General features: G+C 38.5%; 1 protein-coding gene across 6 annotated transcripts in view; it reads left to right on the top strand.

Annotated features, from left to right (window-relative positions):
• The window catches only part of zswim8 (zinc finger, SWIM-type containing 8), a 38,662-nt gene that overhangs the window by 1,257 nt on the left and 17,956 nt on the right, over positions 1 to 19,449 (top strand). For all 6 annotated transcript variants that reach the window (XM_067527872.1, XM_067527864.1, XM_067527848.1 and 3 more), the window contains exons 2-9: positions 21 to 435; positions 11,776 to 11,929; positions 13,583 to 13,677; positions 14,613 to 14,785; positions 17,176 to 17,283; positions 17,427 to 17,508; positions 18,267 to 18,387; positions 18,658 to 18,859. In XM_067527872.1, coding sequence (XP_067383973.1) covers positions 258 to 435; positions 11,776 to 11,929; positions 13,583 to 13,677; positions 14,613 to 14,785; positions 17,176 to 17,283; positions 17,427 to 17,508; positions 18,267 to 18,387; positions 18,658 to 18,859 — 1,113 coding nt within the window. In that variant the 5' untranslated portion in view covers positions 21 to 257. The remainder of the gene's footprint in view (positions 1 to 20; positions 436 to 11,775; positions 11,930 to 13,582; positions 13,678 to 14,612; positions 14,786 to 17,175; positions 17,284 to 17,426; positions 17,509 to 18,266; positions 18,388 to 18,657; positions 18,860 to 19,449) is intronic.

The raw sequence follows: 19,449 nt of genomic DNA, 5'->3' as shown, positions 1-19,449 counted from the left end.
CCGTATGTATTTTCCTGCAGACTACTTTGAAGAGACCCCAGCCGTGTAAAGACTTTCTGGGTTTGAGGGCCCAGCGGTAAGCCTCTCAGCTGTGTTTTGGTTGCCAGTGGCCTCCCCTCCCCCAGTCTTGAGACTCTCGATTCTCCTCGGGTGTTGCACACTGTTCGCCCGGTTTCCACTTCATTTTTAGACTGAGGAAAGGCTGTGGCCTCGAATCGAAGTCCGTGGGACTCCGAAGCTTTTAAAAAGTGGATGTAATGGAACTGATGTTCGCCGAGTGGGAGGATGGAGAGAGGTTCTCCTTCGAAGACTCGGACCGGTTCGAGGAAGACTCTCTGTGCTCCTTCATCTCAGAGGCCGAGAGCCTCTGTCAGAACTGGAGGGGATGGAGGAAGCAGTCCGCCGGACCCAACTCTCCTACTGTCAAGATTAAAGGTTAGAGGAGGACACACATACACTCACATACTTCCATTCCCTCTGGATACTTCATTGAATTACCATGATCAGCGTGAAAAGCTTTGCTGGAGTTATTTGCACTTGAGTAAGAAGACGTCAACAGTATTACTTGTTGCTGGAAACCAATCATATTCTAGGCAGTTAGTTTGAAAGTATAGATAACACATCTAAGTATAGATTAGATGTGTTAGATTAGATGTGTGAGTGATACAACAGAAAAAGCTTCTTACTTCAGTGATTCTTTTCCCCAAACACTGGCTTTGCAGTTCAGTCAATAATAACAAGTCCAGCTCTCCATCTCCACCACTTAGTTTGGTTTATCATTGGGCAGCAGGACAGATTAACTTTTGGTTGGTTTAACAAAAGGCATAACAAAAGGTTGTCTTTTGACAAATGACTATAGTGCAATACTTGGGACCTTTTGGATGAACACTTGCACTTTGTAATTTATTCATTGCTGCTTTATAATGTTGGGGAAGTGTTCTGGTAGGTCAGTCACTCAGCATACTGTGTGTGTGTGTGTGTGTGTGTGTGGATCACTTACCTTACTATGTTTCTCTTTGTGGTTATTCTCCAGAGACTGTACCAACTCCTTGCTAACTAAACTCATCAACAATCCCTGTGCTATAGGAACTGTAGCCAGTGCTGTCAACTGACTGCTACTAGCATCTTTTATATGTAGCATTTCATGTAAACTCTCAGGATAAGAGTTTAGCCAGAATAAACGTTTACTTTGAACTGTTAAACTCTACACTTCTTCCAAAGCTCCTCTTAATTGTGCTTAATGTCTTTTTTTTGCCCACATGATTTTAAATAATTTTGAATAGATTCCAGATCATTAAATGTTATGTGAATGGCTTGCCATCAAACATTTTATAATAAAAAAAACTATTTTTCTTATTACTAGTAGACCCTGCAGAGAGACTAGAGTGGCCACCTACCGACCATAGGCTCGGAGGTTCGCACCCCTTTCTTCCCGACCACATGACAAAGTATCTCTGGGCAAGACACTGAACCCCCAACAGCCCATCCTGGTGTGTTTAAAAAAAAAAAAAAAAAAGACATGTATACACAGTATACAACTTTGGTTGCTTCTAAGGGCATTGATATTCCAAGGTGGTGATCGCTGGCAGCAAATATTGGCATGGTCTGTTGCCCTAGTTGTTGCAGTATGTCCTACACTTCTTGCACTATTTTGACCCTTGTTGGTGGCTCACGTTTTACACTGTACACATCTGACTATGACACATTTGAAGAGCTTAGGATCTGGGAAAAAATAATTTTCTGGCATTGTATTAACTGATAAAGACATCACTTATTCAAGCTTTGTTGAACTGCTGTTGTTAGCAGGAAAGTAAATGAGCTTAACACTTAAATATACTTTAACCAACTCACTAAAAAGAAGGGGTGGTGGGGGGGGTCCGAAGCAAGTGTGCAATTAAGTGGACACATGCATATGGACATACAAAGAGGTGGAACTGAAACCTTTATCTTTTGACTTTTTCTAGTGCTTATTCGATGTAATTAAGGAAGTTCAGTGGTTTGTAAGTCTCTGTAACATTGTGGAGCTGGGTGTGGGCTGTTAATTTTGAATGAGTCGTTAAACACTAAGCAAACCCACGTTGTACACCATCTTCGGTTCTTCGAAGAACGGTTCATCTTCGGTTTGAGAGGGGGATATCTTGACATGTTTAGGATTTACCCAAACTGCATTAAGCACCTGTCATCTGCAGTTCCTTGTTTAACACCACCGTGGCTGCTTATCGTTTTTAATGTTTCTCTATGTGCAATGTTTAAAAGTCCTCAACTTACAAAAAAATGCAAATGTCCATATCTTGGGTTTACACTGCTGACTTATCTGTAGGGGTGGCTGTACTCAGTTGGTAAGGCAGGCGTCTTCAGGTTCAGTGGTTTGATCCCCGGTCCCAGCTATATGTTGAAGTATCTCTGGGCAAGACACTAAACCTCCAACAGCCCATTCCCATCCCCACCTGTGCAATGCCGGTTCAAGCCCGGTAGAAATTGGGGAGGGTTGCATCAGAAAGGGCATCCAGTGTAAAAACTGTGCCAAATCGACATGCACTCACAGGATAAGCCGAAAGGACCAAAAACAAAGTAACACACTATTGAATTATCTTTCAGTTGCTACACTTTGTATCAGAGTTGATCTGTTTATGAGATTTGCCTGTTAAATAAAGTGTACGGCAGTTATATTCACTTTTTTTTTTTTTATCAAGACAGGTAAAATAATTGTGGATAATTGTTTCATGATTTCTGCATAAGAAAAAAGGAGGAAAGGGATAAACATGGATAATGGCTAACATTTTATTGCCTCATAGACCCTTTGGCCATAAGGTATTAACACTCAGGTGTATCTCTAATCCAGAGCACTGTAAAAGGTGGCACTAAACTCCGTGCAGTCCTGTAAAGTATCACAATTATCTCCCAGGCTTGGTGCATGTGTTTTGGTTTTTAAAACTCTGTATTGCGCTGCTATGTGGATTTCTGTTCATGATTAGCTAATTATTCAAAAGGGAACCTCAACTCAGCCACTTCCTTTTCAGCTGTTTTGAAACCACACCAGTAATAAGATAACCAACATATTTAGACCAAGAACATTTAAACCACATAAAATGTAACACACATGCTTTACAATGTCTACATATCAAGTAGTGATTTAAAGTAGTGATATATATAGTATAGTAGTGATAATCTGAAGAAGGGATTCTTATAGTAACCTTTCTGTGTGCTGCAGTAGACGGAGTGAGTTTTATTATATAATTTATAGTAATATACTTTATAATAATTGGTTGTTGCACAAGGTGCATGCGTACTTGGAGACCAAGCACATTGTCCTTTGCAAAAAGCATTTGGCCTGTAAGTATGAAACACTGATGACAATATAGTAACTCAGCCATTCAATCACATATTTATGTACAAAATGTCTAGTGGGATGTGTGGAGGAATGGTCAATGGAACAGGTCACTGTATGGATTTTCACTACAACCTATTGTTGGAGGCTGTGTCACTAGCTATGCTATGCTTCAAATTGTATACAGGTGAAGCTTCTTTGCTTTATGTTTCCAACTGTGGAAAACATAATTGATTATATACAAAAAGTGTGTGTCCCACAACACTGTATCAGGGCAAAAACCACAATGTGAAGTTGACTGATTGTGGTTAAAGTTGTACCAGAGAACTGTATTTTAGTTATGAAAGAATAATTACGACAATATGCATAGACCATGACATTTTACAGTTAATAATAACGTTGGTTTCAGTTGAAACTGTTTTTGCACAGGAATGTGCGAAAAACATTCTTATACTATATATGTCCATTACACTAGAATAGGTCCATCTATTGCTGGCCTCTAAACATATACAAATGAACACTACTATAGATTAGTGGTTGATTTAAACAAAAAAACAAAACCAAAGAAAAAGAGCTTTTATTAAAAAGAAAAAAAACTCAAGTTTACAATCACACCATCGCTAAAACCCAACAGGTGACCTTATCACCTGATAGCCTTACATGTAATTAAGAAGGGATTTCATGCATTTATCCATTGTAGCCTTTTTGTTCTTATGAGTGATACATGGTTAATACAGGCAGGCAGATAGCAATTCAAGCTCATGTTCACACCTTTGGTCATTTGAAATCATCTGTGTAGTTTTCTAATGTGGGAGAGAATATGTATAAAGGCAAGCACATTCATTCATAAGGGGTGTGCTAAGCGCTGCCACCATGCTGCCCTGTCTGAGAAAGGACAGAGCCCACAAATAAGAGCCCACCATACTCTTCATTTGACAAGAATGGGTTAACTCCTTTCCCACCGACAGGAATAAGACTAAGCAAAGGATAGTGTGTGTTTACAATAGAAGAAGAAGAAATAAAAACAGCTAGTCAGCCTGTCCAATAGGTCACTTGTGGTTTGCTCTATTGTTTATTAATTTATTTTAACCTACAGACCCTAAAAACAAATCAATTAAAAATCATCTACAACTGTGGATGGCTTTGTAGATCTGTGCAAACCTTTTTTTCCCCGAGCTTTTAAATTGTCCATAGAATGCCCCACATGGTGCTCCACAGGTCTTCATGGGCATATTAATGGAGTGCACCCTGTGAAAAGAAACAGACAGAGGGAGGAAATGAGGAGGGCAGTAAGAGAGCTAGGGATTCATGGTAAAGAGTCAATGAGTCCTTAGGTCTTCTGGGCAGCTACAAAGGAACAGCTGTTGTAGCAGCTTCCCTTTTAGCTTGAAGCTGGTTGGTTGACAGCTGGCTGTCATTCACCTGCAACAGCCAATCAGAGGAAGGCTGCATGAACTGTTACTACCCAGTCACTCTGTTTTCAGGTCTTAGCCTTTTGTTGTCAGATGGTTACACTTTCTAGATTTCTGTGTCTGTAATGTACAGAACAGCCACATGTTGATTGCAAACTTTTCTTTCCTTTTAAATAGATGATTTTGCAGAGTTAAAGTAAGTAATGTCATAATTGAGGTTATTTTAAAGGTGTACAATTTCACAACAATTTCAAAACACTGAAGATAGATGTACCCTAAAGAGTTATTTTGCATTTTTGAGTTGTTGCACAAAAGGAAGCCATTCATCATTTTATTCCTGCCATTAGTGGGGAAAAAAGTGAATAGAATGATGATGAGAAAAAAAAAATAAACAGCAGTAGACACGGACACACACACACACAAATTAATAAAAGTCAGGAAAGTGTAGAAAGCTTATTTTTTTTGACGCAGTGATCTAGAGAGGTTACTTACCACAAATTTACCACAGACCTTGACGTCTTACTCATGATGTTTTATTTAGCGAAGGACAAGGGTCAGTGTGGCCACTCTTAACAGTCTGCAGCTACACAGCAAGATGTGATACACTGTGTGAAGAGGTGATAGAAGTACACAAATTCAATTTCAATACTCATGTAAAAATGCAAGTATTGGTCTAAAAAAAAAGCACTTAAGTAAAACGTAAAAAGCAGATTGTCTAGATTTTACTTAAAGGGCGACTTCAGCGGTTTACAATTTGCTTTCTATGGCTTTAATTTAGGGCTTAAATGTACATTAATGCTTTTAAAGTTCCCTCTGGCTTCCCTGTATCCTAATATTTGTCTGCTTTTAGCTGCAAAACTACTCCAGGTGATGTCATCTGGAGGAGTTTTTCAGCTAAAAGCAGACAAATATTTCTTTTTCACCTTTATGAGTTGATGTCATTTGGGGGAGCTTTGGAATAGCAGGTTGACTATGAGCACAAACTCCTTAGTATGAGTGATAAGATGATATAATCTGAACTCGAATTTCCTGAAACTGAAGTTATGTCATGTGGAGGCAATTTCCAAAGGGATGTTTAATGGAATTTATTTACACGCACTACCCAAACTATATCCAAAAGAAAGAAGTTCAACAAGTTCACTAAGAAAACAATGTTTTTTAAACAATACTGATAATTGTAATTGTATCACTTTGGGTAATATTGGAGCTCATTTTATCCACTTTATGTGCGGACAGTTGGTTAACCCATAATGAAACAACAGCATTCATTGGAAACATCAGCATTTCTTTGTTTATGATATATTTTTTATAAAATATTTTTATGAAAACAGTTTTTTATTAAACTCAGCAGCTGGTGCCACTGGTATGTAGGGTTTCATAACTTGTAAAGGTACTGTTCAACTCTACTGTGACTCATTGAAAGTCCCCAGTTCTTAGAATTGTTATGTTAAATAATGTTAAATAATTATGTTGTGATTATTTGAGAATAAGAAGCTCAGATGTTTGTTTTGCTTTCACAAATGATGTGCAAAAAGTGTCTCTATCAAAATAGTTTGCACATTATGATCATTCGTGGTGTTGATGTGCTGCGACTGTGGCGCAGGAAGGTAGAGCGGTTGTCCACCAATCTCACAGTTGTTGGTTCAATCCCCGGCTCCTCCGGTCATATGTCGAAGTGTCCTTGAGCAAGACACTGAACCCCAACTTAGCTTCTCCCGGTGAGTGTTGGCCAGCTGCATAGCAGCTCCCCCATCGGTGTATGAATGTGTGTGTGAATGGGTGAATAAGAAGCAGTGTAAAGCGCTTTGAGTGCCAATATGTAGAAAAGCGCTATATAAGTGCAGACCATTTACTTTAGTTAATTTCTCAAAAAACAAAACAAGCAATTGTTTTGCTTGCCTGCACGTACATATATTACATTTCATTAAATCACATGGAGTTCTAACCATAAAGTGTTTTTTGAGACAAACCTGCATTGACTCTAGTCCGTACCTTGTTATTTGCATTTTTTGGAGGGGTTTAACAAAAACAAAAACATGATGGTTACCATGAAGCACCTGGGAAATTAGTTATCTTTTAAGTTTATGGAGAACTCTTTCAGTGTGGCCCTTTTTAGCTATGTCTTCAGCAGCCCCACATACATATGCTTCCTGGTCATGTATACACACTCAACAGCATCTCTGCTGGACACTGGTAACTGATTTTAAGTTCAAACAATATTTTGCAAGGCTAAATATTGTGATACAAATACAGATTTCCATTTTGTATTGTTGGATTATCTAAAAAGTTTCCAATGGCCATTTTTGTTAAACAATACCTGTCAAAGCAAACCTCATTTTTCACCTAATGCTCTTAAAGCAAGCACCAGGTTTTAAGCTTGTGAGTTTTGTTTTGTCACAGTATAGCTTAGCTGACTGATTTACTTGCACACAATATGAATGATGCTGATGAGTTTCCCATGTCCTGTAAACATGAGCCCCTGAGCATTAACCCCAAGGATGGCATTATAAGAGCGGAGCACTTTCCTCCATATATGGTAAACAGCAGCACAAAGTAGTGGCTTGGAAATGAAGTCTGTAATCTGAGATGCAACTTTTTTTTTTTTCTACTCTCAGTGGCAAACCACTGTGTGCATAATAGGACACTTGTTGTTGTTCGGATGCGGACCTTTCTTTTATGGACACACATACATATATAGTTTGATTAGATTCCTTTATACTTTTTGTATGTGTAATGTTTTATACCTTATCAACACTGTAGCTGTCTGCCACACCTCATTGTTGTAAAACTTTAGACAGTATGAGCCAACGTATTTATGATTTAAGCACCTGAGTATGGGACTACAGATAAGATCAGGGAAATGCAGTACTGTTCAAAAGTCTTGAGCCACTAGTGGTTGCAATGATGATCAATGTTTTTTTCTTGCTCTCATGGTTAAGACGTAACCAGGAAATATGCACACAGTATTTAAAAATATTTTTCAGAACAAAGCCGCTTCAAAACATAAAAGCCAGTATTAATGTGACATTTCTTTGCACTTTGGACTTGAATTCATTTGGGAAGATGGCCTTGAAGTTTTCTTAAGTAATTCTGTAGCTCAGTTGGTAGCACAGTCATCTATAAACTACAGGGTCAGTGGATTTGACACCTGGTTCCTCCTGGCTACATGTCAAACTGTCCTTCAGCAAGACACTAAACCCCAAGTTGCTGGTGGGTCAGGCGAGCACCTTGCATGACAGCCATGTGTGTCTGTGTATGTGTATGAATACTTGGGTAAATGCAAAGCATCACTCTAAAATGCTATATAAGTAGACCATTTACCATTTCCTAATATTTTATGACTCTGGTACATTATATTATGTACCATTATTATATTACATCCTTCAGCACTTCCAAGACTTTTTGTTTTTATTTAAGCTGTCATTAAACTTATTCTCTGTCCACTAGGTGGTTCCAAACAGCCTCTGTAATAGTCAAGTCTAAACTTTTTGGAGGTGTGTGTGTGTGTGTGTGTGTGTATATATATATATATATATATATATATATATATATATATATATATATATATATATATATATATATATATATATATATATATATATATATATATATATATATATATATATATATATATATATGACAATAAAAAATGTATAAAAAAATGTATAAAAAAAAGACAATATACACAACTAGCGGAAACGCAACACTCAACCACAACAGTCAGAAAACTATTGGACCCAAAAATGTCGAACTTTGGTTCATGACTCCATAATACTCTTTTCCATTGATCTCTCCAAAAAGTGGTATATCTCAGGCTTTCATCCCTTTTCCCCTTGCGTAAGTGGTTAACTGGCCGCTGTCCTTCCAAAAAGAACATACCTGATCAAGCTTTTTCCGACTGTGGAAGGGTTACTTTGGCATCCAGGTGAAGTTGCAAGATGCTGAGCCTGGTCCATGCAGGACTTTTTCAAAGTTTCTTCTTTGAGAGATTGGAAGAACTTCTCGTCAGGTGTCGACACTTTTCTTGGTCTTCAATCCACTCCTGTTTTTGGTCCAAGAGATATCAGGACATGCTACGTGCAAGAGAAGGTCACACCACATACTTTATACACTATTTGTACTTTACAAATACACTTTGTACTTTGTGAAAGAAAGAAGAAAATTACCTTACCGTGCATGCATTTTGCTTTAAATAGTTTAGAGGACAAAAATATAAAACTGAGTTCTGATTTCACAGGACAAGATGGAAAAATATGATTATGAAAATATACATGGGGAGCAACTTAATAATAATTATTATTATTATTATTATTATTATTTTATTTTATTTTATAGAGCACTTTTTATTTGTGGGCAAATCTCAGTGCTACATAAGCAGATTTAAAAATAAGAATAAAACAAAAAAACAAAACAAAGCAATTTAAAGAAAGTGGCAGTCCTATTAATATGCTTTTCTGAACAGAAAAGTCATTAACTTTTTTTTTTTTTAAACAATCCACATTCTGGGGTGCCCTCAAGTTCTCAGGCAGGGCATTCCAGAGCCATGGAGCGGCTGCTGAGAAAACTCAGTTCCCCATTGTGTGGAGTTTGGTCCTGGAGGGGCAGAGACGGCATCTATTTGTGGAGCGAAGGTGTTTTATTTACAATTGGTGTGAGGAGTTCTTTAAGATATAGTGGGGCATTTAGGAAAAAAATAGGGAGAGGGGATTATGGCTAGACCCCCACCGAAACAAGTGGTGCATGCTTTTTCAAGATTGGTATATCCAGGTGTCAGGACTTTTTGTAAGCCTCAGGTTTATGCGTGGTATCAGTCAGACAGATCTCAATCCCCTTCTCCAAAATATAATTGTAGATCAAACAGGATTTATTTGTTAGGGACATTAAAAAGTTCAAGTTTAGTGTAGTTACTTTTGGGCAAAGGACGAAGAACACTCCAGACCAATCCATGATTCCTGATGTCCACTCCAGGGTTCATGTTTTGCCTGGTCGATGGCTAAGCATTGTTTTCAGTCTCCTTGGTGACGATGCCGTGATGATGTAATCGAGCTGCGACAGAGCGAGTGGATCTTTTTGTAAACAGACCATCGGCCGGACCTTCTATTAGCGAAGCGGGGTTGATGGAGGAGTCCCAGTTGTTTAATGACTACAGTGTTTGATGGGAGGCTGTTGTTGTTGAGCTTCAGCAGCTGCCATGGAGAATACTGGAGCATAGCGCCAGGTGGATATGATGTGGTCCCCGTGTAAAGCGGTAGCCGTAGTCCATGTGCACACAACTGGGCAGCCTCGGTGCACGCAGAGAAAGACCACAGAAGTAGGTTCACTGCCAACAGCCCCCAAAACAGAGGCGACACCAAGGAAATGGCACAGCAGAGCATGCAGACAGCGGCGATTGAGATAGATTATAGCTTGTAGCGGCCAATACTAGAACGATGTAAAAGTCAAAACAACAAATTGATAGCCGCTTTGTGTAAAGTTAAGAAAACCGGCTCCTAGAGCACATTAGACAATCAAACAACTTTCAAATAACACTGAAATGGCGCTGAGAAGTGGCGAACAGTCAACACCTGTGTCCTCTCCAAATTGTGGAAGAGCTTCTTTTCTTTGCTTGCATGATTAGGAAAAATGAGATCAGGTAAAGTCAGGCTTACTCCTCAATTGACCGGACAACAACATTGCTCCTATCGTTACAGGTGAGAAAAACACTGCGAGTTAACAACGAAAGAGATTAAATTACTAAAAAGTAATATAACAATAAAAAATTTTAATAAGCAATAGTTGCAGCACTGCAAAGTACATCCACTCTCATTTGTTCACCACAAGAAGCTTGTCTGCTAATCACTAATTGTTACAAATATGTTAGCGTACATAGAGCTAAAGTTGTACGTTTGGTAAAGCTGAATGGACTTAATGCACTTTCTCTTACCTGATCTGCCCCAAGTTCTAACAGACACAGAGACAGCAGCTTACACCCTCCCAATCCAGGCAGCACCCTGTAGCAGCCTTAACTGTCAGCAGTGAGTCCCCATCTGTAGCAGACAGAGGACCACAGGGATCAGTGATTGGGACTGATTTCATGTTAATTCTAATTAAACTAAAACCAGTTTCTATTTGATTAAGGGAGGTATTACTGAGTCTATGTGGTGACTTCGCTGTTGTAGATTTATTGGGCTCAGTCTGTCTAATCCAATGGTCCTACAGTAAATCCTCCCTCATAAAGGTGATAATGAAAAGATTGTTTTTTTCAGTAAATGTTCTGCACTTATATAGCGCTTTTCTACCTATTGGCACTCAAAGCGCTTTACATTCAACCATTCACACTCACAATCACACACAGCTGGCCTACACTCACCGGGAGAAACTAACTTGAGGTTCAGTGTCCTGGTCAAGGACACTTCAACATGTGACCAGAGGAGCTAGAGATCGAACCAACAACTGTGGGATAGGTGCACCACAGTCACCCCGAACCAATGTTTATTTAAAAATTCTATGTCAATCAAAGGGGTGAAATTTACAGTGCAGTTTTGCTGTGATGCAGGTATTAACCAAATAGTGATGACACTGAAATTGATCATATTGTAGAGTTTTTATTTAGACAAGAACAGGGAATAAGTAGCAGAACTTTCATGGTGAGTAACTGATTATGCAGGCTTAAAAACTACATATTAGACATTTTTCTTTTATGTAAAAAAAAATAAAATGGTACTTAGTTTAGGACTGTTATTATTATATCTGGGACAGGTAAAAGTAGGATTTTGAAATGTTTTGGGAAAATTGCAAAAAGAGTTTTGCGCCCTGACTTAGCCATCACTGATAATAATAATAAGAGCTTAAGAGCTGTCCCAGACCAAACGTGTGAAGCAGAGATGATGAAATACTGTTTATTACCGTTTTAATTTTTCCTGTCAGGTTAACGAAGCTCATTCATTCTACAGCTTTAAAAATGACACTAAATTAATGAACATACAGTAAATGTACATGATAACTTAAGTATTCTGCTTTTTGGCTGACTGATCCAATTCTTTTCCTACTCCTCAGATGGTCAGGTTATTCCTCTGGTGGAGTTATCAGCCAAGCAGGTAGCGTTCCACATCCCATTTGAGGTCGTGGAGAAGGTTTACCCCCCTGTGCCAGAACAGCTCCAGCTTCGAATCGCCTACTGGAGCTTCCCAGAAAATGAGGAGGACATCAGGTGAGAATGATAGCTAGATTTTTTTTTTCTTCACCTCTGATTAGTGGTATGTTGGTTAGGGGAGGGTGAAAAAATCCATTCACATTAGCATTAGAATTCATGTCTCTGATTCTAAATCAATAAATATTAAAAATTGATTTTTGTCATAATGCTGACGGAGGAGACATGTCTTGCAACATGGATAACATACAGTCCGCACATGCTATGGTTAGCTTGTAGTTTAGGTTGTATTGACTTTTCCTGTCTTTAAGAGCCAGCCATGGTTTCCAATTATCCCTGCATAACCCTTCTAGTGCAGACTCATATTTGTATTAAACCATTTACAAATGTTACTCTACCATGTCAGTCAATATCATGCTTTGGCTTCCGACGCTTTCTTTGCTAGTTCAGTAACCGCTTCAGCCTGTAAACAAAGTTTCATTCTAGAATGGTTTAAAATAAGTAAATATTTTTATATGATCTTTATTATTTACTATGATGAGTAGATTTAGAATGAGTAGGCTATTTATGTCACGTAATGAAACAAAGGGCACATCTTCAGATCATGTGCCAGTTGTTCCACATGAGGTTTAACAGACATAGCTATCTAACCCAATTTCCAGGAATTTCAGATATTTATAGATCGAACAATTTCAGCCATATTATGTGTATCATTGGCTGAGGGATGCAAATTTGGTAAAAGTACCATTTTGCAGAATCAGCCATTTAATACAAGCTTGTGGTTCCAAAGAGATGTCTAAAGACCAATAAGGAGAGACTATACTCTTTAACATAAAAAGTTGTAATATTTGCATAACAGTGAGTTAAGTCTGTGTTGGAGTAATAATATTGTTTACATAGTTAATAATAGATTAAGTGGTGTGTGGGTGTGTGTGAGACAGTTAGTCAGTTAGTGAGTGAGTGAGTGAGTGAATAGGTGAATGAGAAACAACTGTAAAGTGCTTTGGGTTATAATAGGGTAGAAAACCATTTATCATTTACCACACAGCCTTGGGGCTACACCCATTGTCAGAACTTTTCCTGTAAAGCCATCAGTACTGATCTTTTATTCTTTTTGCAATACTGTGCATGAAACCAATTTTGAATCTCCAAACGGAGATGTTAGTGTCAACATGTAGATCTACATGAGGTTCTTAATGTTTGGATTGTAGCTGTAGTAAATATTTCTACATGTATTATATTTATAGTGTCTAAATGTCAACTATGATGCAAGAGGCAAAGTTAGGATTTTCTGAATTTATTGAATCACAATCTGCTGCTCCAGTCCTAATATGTGTGAATTCTTTAACAAATACAATTAGGTTTATCTTCTAACATTTGGAAGAATGAACTTAAAAAAAAACACTAAAATTATTATTCTTTTTTATTTCATAAAACTGAGATATTCTAATGCTAATATTTACAGTGGTGTTTTTTTTGTTTGTTTTTTCAGATGAGTCTTTTGCTAAACAGGAACCTGTTTTTAAAAGTGTACATGGCTTTGAAATGCTTAGAATGTTGATGTTTCAGAGAGCTAAAGGTAGAACAAGGCTATTCATCATCTTATATTTTTGAAGAAAAATAATTTCCTTTGACTTACTTTTCCCCTGTCTTTCCTATCCTATCCATTGTCTGTGGTTTATGTCCCTCCATCTGTCTCTGTACTTCCTGCAGGTTATATTCCTGTCTTGCTAATGGTAGTCCAGATGAATTCCAACGTGGAGAGCAGCTCTACAGGATCAGAGCTGTTAAAGACCCCTTACAGATTGGTGGGTTGCCTCATCACTCTTACACATACATAGGCCTAGAGAGACAGATTTCAGTCCTGTTTTACAATATAAGTGTTTACATTTTTTTTAGCTAATGCTAATCATCTAGACCACATATGTCAAACTCAGGCCAAATTTGGCCCACGAGATCATATCAAATGTGCATTACAGCTGGCTTGTGACACGCTCAAATCAAAGTATGACTCGGTTGGTGCTGCACAGTTTCCATGTTTCCTCCCCGAAACAATGCCCCAATTACCTACCCAAGCTGCTCAAATGCTCTCTATGTTCGGCAGCGCATATCTATGTGAGCAACTGTTCTCTATTATGAAGTTGAACAAAACACCTCGCAGGAGTCGACTCAGTGATGAACACCTTCAATCCATCTTTCTTTATGCTCTTTTTCTTTGCATGAACTGTTAATAGTCGAAAAGTTGGATTTTTATTGAATTAAATTATAAATTTTGGTTGTTTTCTTGTTGGTTTTGAAAAAGATCCACTTCAAAAAGGAACTTGATACAGTGAGAGACATAATTTATTTTATTTATTTAAATAAGAAATGAACACCACTGATGTGTCTTTTATTTCAAATTTAATATGTGTTTGTAATATCAAGCTCTGGTTGTTCCAAATCCTGTGTTCAAGCAAAACTAAAGTTTGTTTCCATATGAAAAAGGTTGAACATTACATATCAGTTGTAGTTAATTTTTCAATAAATGTTCAATTCGGTCCATGACTTTATGTCAGTTTTATATTTTGGCCCACTGTGAATTTGAGTTTGACATCCCTGATCTAGACTTTAATTCAACTTATGGTAAGAAATTACCAATAATTAAATATACAGACTCAAAGTGTTTTTGTTTCTTTGTCAAACCTCTACCTATTATGTTGTCTATTGTATTTGTCAATCTCTGTGGCTTCCTGTCTCCTACTAGGCTTCCATCTCAGTGCTACAGTAGTGTCCAGCCAGACCAGTCAGTCCAAGGGGGCCTACAATGTGGCGGTCATGTTTGATCGCTGCCGCATCACTTCCTGCAGCTGCACATGTGGAGCTGGGGCCAAATGGTGTGCCCATGTGGTGGCCCTCTGTCTCTTCAGGATCCACAATGTAAGTTTGTCTATACTGAGGTATTGTTTTGACTTATACTATATATTTATCAAATCCAATCATCTCATTTTATCAGCACCTTTGGTTCCATTGATAGAGCAGCCATCCATCAACTGCTCTTGATGTGTATTGCTTACTTCTAAGTTGCTTTGGATAAAAGTGTGTATCGGGGACAACATCAATATCATTAGATGCTGAGGAATGTATGGAGACACGATGATTAGTCTGACATTAGATGACATCATTAGTCAGTCTTGTAAATATCTACACAAAATTAATTTTTTTAATATATCACTAATATAAATTATGTAGCATGAGGTTTTGCTGTCTTGTTCAGACAAATTAAGATGCAACCCTATTTTGTATAAGCTGGGAAGCTGCATAAGAAAAACAGTGATTTGCAAATGTAAAACCTATATTTAATTGTAAATAGTGTAAGGGCAACATCAAACGCTGAAACTGAGAAATGTTATTGTTTTGAAAACATTTGCACATTTCAAAAACGTTTGGACAGAAAACTGAAAAAGTTGGGTAATGCTAACAAACATCTAGTGGAAAATCACACAGCTAATGAGGCCGATTAGCTACAGGTCAGGTAAGGAAAACCAATATTGAATGGTCATGATTTTCAGGCCCGCAAGCAGCGCAGCTTTAAAAACAGATATCATTCTTTAGTGGAAATCTCTGCATGAACTCAGAAATTGAGTTCATTTTAAATTATACATTGAACAACAAAGAATTTGCTTTAGGAACACTGTGTATATCTTATAGATTTTGAGCTGCTAATCACAAAATTGGGTTTAATTTGACCTATCACCTTTTTTGTCTTCTGTTTTTGTATTATTTTGTCTTAATTCAGGTTTACAAAATTTTGATTGTGTTGTGTGATGATTTGTGTAATTCATATGTCCAGACATGCAGACAGAAGTGGTTGCATAATGTGGAACTTGCACAGGTTTGACATGCTGGGTGTATGCTATGCTACTGCAAGGTGTAAAGGTAACTCACAACATAAAAACTAGGCCTAACCCAGTTACAGATTTGCTGTTGTAGTTGTCATAGTAGGGTTTGCGACACTACAAATGCCTTGCCAATATCCAATAGAAAAATATCCATTATATATAACATAACACATTAATAAACATGTTAATGATTAAAATGTAATTTCTTATTTCTCAGGATTCCTACATGAGGCAGTCCTTCTGAAATTACATTCAGCTTCATAGAGTTTATCATAATCACAGCAAGTTTTTTCGGGACGCAAATCTTTTGAACATATTTATTCACCAGTGTTATTTGCATATCTGATTTTGCTGCATGCAAACCGTTTTAGTAAAAATTAAGACCTGTCCCTTTTGAAATGGGAATGTATTTATCTTTAATTTGTATTAAATAATATCCTGTTAATAATAATAATAATAATGTTGTTATAATGGACAGTAAAATCAGGTTGCCCCTTTAGCTAACCGGACCCTGGGATATAGTGTAGTACACAGATTATGATGTACTTCAGAGCATTTAACTTACTGTTTCAAATAATACGCACAGACCTAAAGTCAAGTCAAGTCAAGTTTTATTGTCGGTTCTTCCACATGTACAGTACATACATACAGAGAATTGAAATTGTTCTACTCTCGGACCCATGGTGCATACAGATAATACTAACAGTAGAGCCTAAAAATTTCGATCAAATGAAATATAAAATACAGTAAGGTCATGTAAAAAGTAATGATAATAAAAATAAAGTAAAATTAGGTCAAATAAAGTGGCACAAGGCACATGACAGATGGAGTGCAACCAGTGTAGTGTACAACTGTACAACAGTGCAGGTAAAAAGATTTTAGTTCAAAAGCGAGTTCACCTTCCTGACAGCCTGATGAATGAAGCTGTCCTTCAACCTGCTGGTCCTTGCCTGTAGGCTCCATAGTCTCCTTCCTGATGGCAGCAGACTGAAGAAGCTATGTGACGGGTGAGTGGGATCACCTGCAATGCAGAGGGCTTTGCGGGTGAGGCGGGTTCCATAAATGTCCTTGGGGGATGGGAGAGAGACACCGATGATCTTCTCAGCTGCTCTCGCTATGCGTTGTAGAGTCTTCCGACAGGAGGCGTTGCAGGCCCCATACCACACAGTGATGCAGCTCGTTAGAATGCTCTGAATGGTGCCTCTGTAGAAGGTGTACATGACTGAAGGCAGAGCTGTGGCTCTTCTCAGTTTGCGGAGGAAGTATAGACGCTGCTGTGATTTTATTATTTATTTTTTTGGCCAGTGCTGCAGTGTTGTCGGTCCAAGAGAGGTCTTGTGATGTGCACACCCAGGAACTTGGTGCTGCTCACCCTTCCCACAGTCGATCCCTAAGATTAATCTTATTTTTGTGTGTTTGTGTGTCTAGGCATCTGCTGTGTGTCTAAGGGCTCCAGTTTCTGAGTCTTTGTCCAGGCTCCAGAGGGACCAGCTCCAAAAGTTTGCCCAGTACCTCATCAGTGAGCTGCCCCAACAGGTAATGTTTGTGCCATGAACCGTAGTTCTTGTTCTCTACTAACTAACCAACTGCTAAGAAACATACAAGTGTATACATTTTTTATGGATATGTCATTTATCTAGCAAAGCAAGTTTAGTAATAATTCAGTTTTGTACCTCCAGATCTTACCAACAGCCCAGCGGTTACTGGATGAACTGCTGTCCTCTCAGTCTACTGCCATAAACACAGTGTGTGGAGCTCCAGGTACAGTAGTAGTTATGACACAGATTATTCCTAACACACGGTGAGACAATGTTATTGACCTGTCATATTATATACTGATTTTTGATAGTTTAATTCAAACTCTTATCTGAAATCTGTGTTGAGGTCATCCTCGTTTATGACCTCTTTCTACAGCTAGATGACAGTGATTGTTTGGACAAGACTCATTATCCATATACGTTTACATGCATACAAATTCTGTAATTGAAGAAATGAAAATATTTCTATATCTAATGAATCTATATTAAGTTTTATTTATATAGCCCAATAGCTTTAAAGGCTGTACACTGTTTGACACCCCCTGTCCTAAGACCCTGCAATCATGTGATAAAATCAAAATGAGAACATAAATAACCACACAGGAGGGGTAATGGTAGGGAGTAACTCAGATTCAAGAAGGACAAAGATCCACATCCAAATGATCTAGAATGAGGCTCTAACAAGTTAGGAGAGAGAAAAGAGAGTGATCCCAGGGTGGCTGATGGTCTAGCACAGAAAGCCTTAGTGAGAAGAGAGGGCAGTGCATAGGAGAGGGAGAGGTTAGGCACACAGCCTGGCTCTTATACACTTATGCACACAGAAAAGATGTTTCCCGGTTTCAGTCGTAAAAACGTTTCCAGTAGTGAGAATAGCACAACTAACAGCATCCTCTACAGTTTATCCAACTGCTGTACTGTGTCGCAGGATAATCCCTAAATAAAAATGCCAATTTCTAAACTTGTGTGTGTGTTTGTGTGTAGACCCGACAGCTGGTCCCTCAGCATCTGACCAGAGCACCTGGTATTTAGATGAGTCGACCCTCAGTGACAACATCAAAAAGACTTTGCACAAGTTCTGTGGGCCTTCACCAGTTGTCTTCAGGTACACTGCCTGTCTGTCACTAACACATTTCTCAAAGGCTTTAGCCTTCAATTCCAAACTTCTGTCCTCTACGCAAACACTTTTCTTTACCCTCTTGCTCTCCATCCTAGTGTTCAGCTCCACAAACCATAGATATGCCGATATACATATTACAATATATACATATTTCTTTATTTTAATTAGCACAATATAGTTTTACTTTACCTCAGTTTTACTTTTACTAGCTTTTCTTTATTGTCTTTCTTCATGAGTTTTCTCTGTTGTTCACAGTGACGTAAACTCCATGTACCTGTCGTCCACTGAGCCCCCAGCCGCTGCTGAGTGGGCCTGTCTGCTGCGACCTCTGAGGGGCAGAGAGCCAGAAGGCATCTGGAACCTTCTGTCTATCGTCAGGGAGATGTTCAAGAGGCGAGACAGCAACGCAGCCCCTCTGCTTGAAATTCTCACTGAGCAGTGCCTCACCTATGAACAGGTACACCCTCTAGATCGGGGGTCCCTAAACTTTTTCCTGTGAGGGGCACATAACTTTTCCCTTCTCTGATGGGGGCCGGGGTCAGTTTGTGTGACGATCGCAGGGGTACCTAAACGTAAACATTTATTGTTTTCTAGAAAGCCACACATAACCAAATATTAATAACCCTTTTCGGGATCTTCACAGAAAAAAGTCAGGAAAAAAATAATAACACTATTAATGAAATTAATAACCGAATTCCTCCTTCAGCATTTTGAGTGCTTCCACACACTTTTCAGCTGGGAACGGGATCGCTGGGTTCTCTGCAGAGAGGTTTTGGGTAGTAGGGAGATGGATGAAGTTGTGCTTTTTCACTTGTTCCAAAAGCAGCGCAAGTTTGTGCTTTTATGTGAGAATATATGTCGCAAATGAGTTTCCCCTGGAAGGTAAGGCTGTTCAGCATTTCTGTCACGTCTGTTAAAAATGCGAGGTGCCATTTCCATTCTGGGTCGATCAGCTCTGGGACCGTTTTGTCTTTTGAATGAAGAAATGCGTTAATTTCGGGTAGCAGCTCGTAAAAACCCCTCAAAACTCTGCCCCGGCTCAACCAT

This window comes from Channa argus, chromosome 1 (assembly GCF_033026475.1).
Source record: "Channa argus isolate prfri chromosome 1, Channa argus male v1.0, whole genome shotgun sequence".
NCBI classification, from domain to species: domain Eukaryota; kingdom Metazoa; phylum Chordata; class Actinopteri; order Anabantiformes; family Channidae; genus Channa; species Channa argus.
This window is presented reverse-complemented; position numbering and strand designations above follow the sequence as displayed.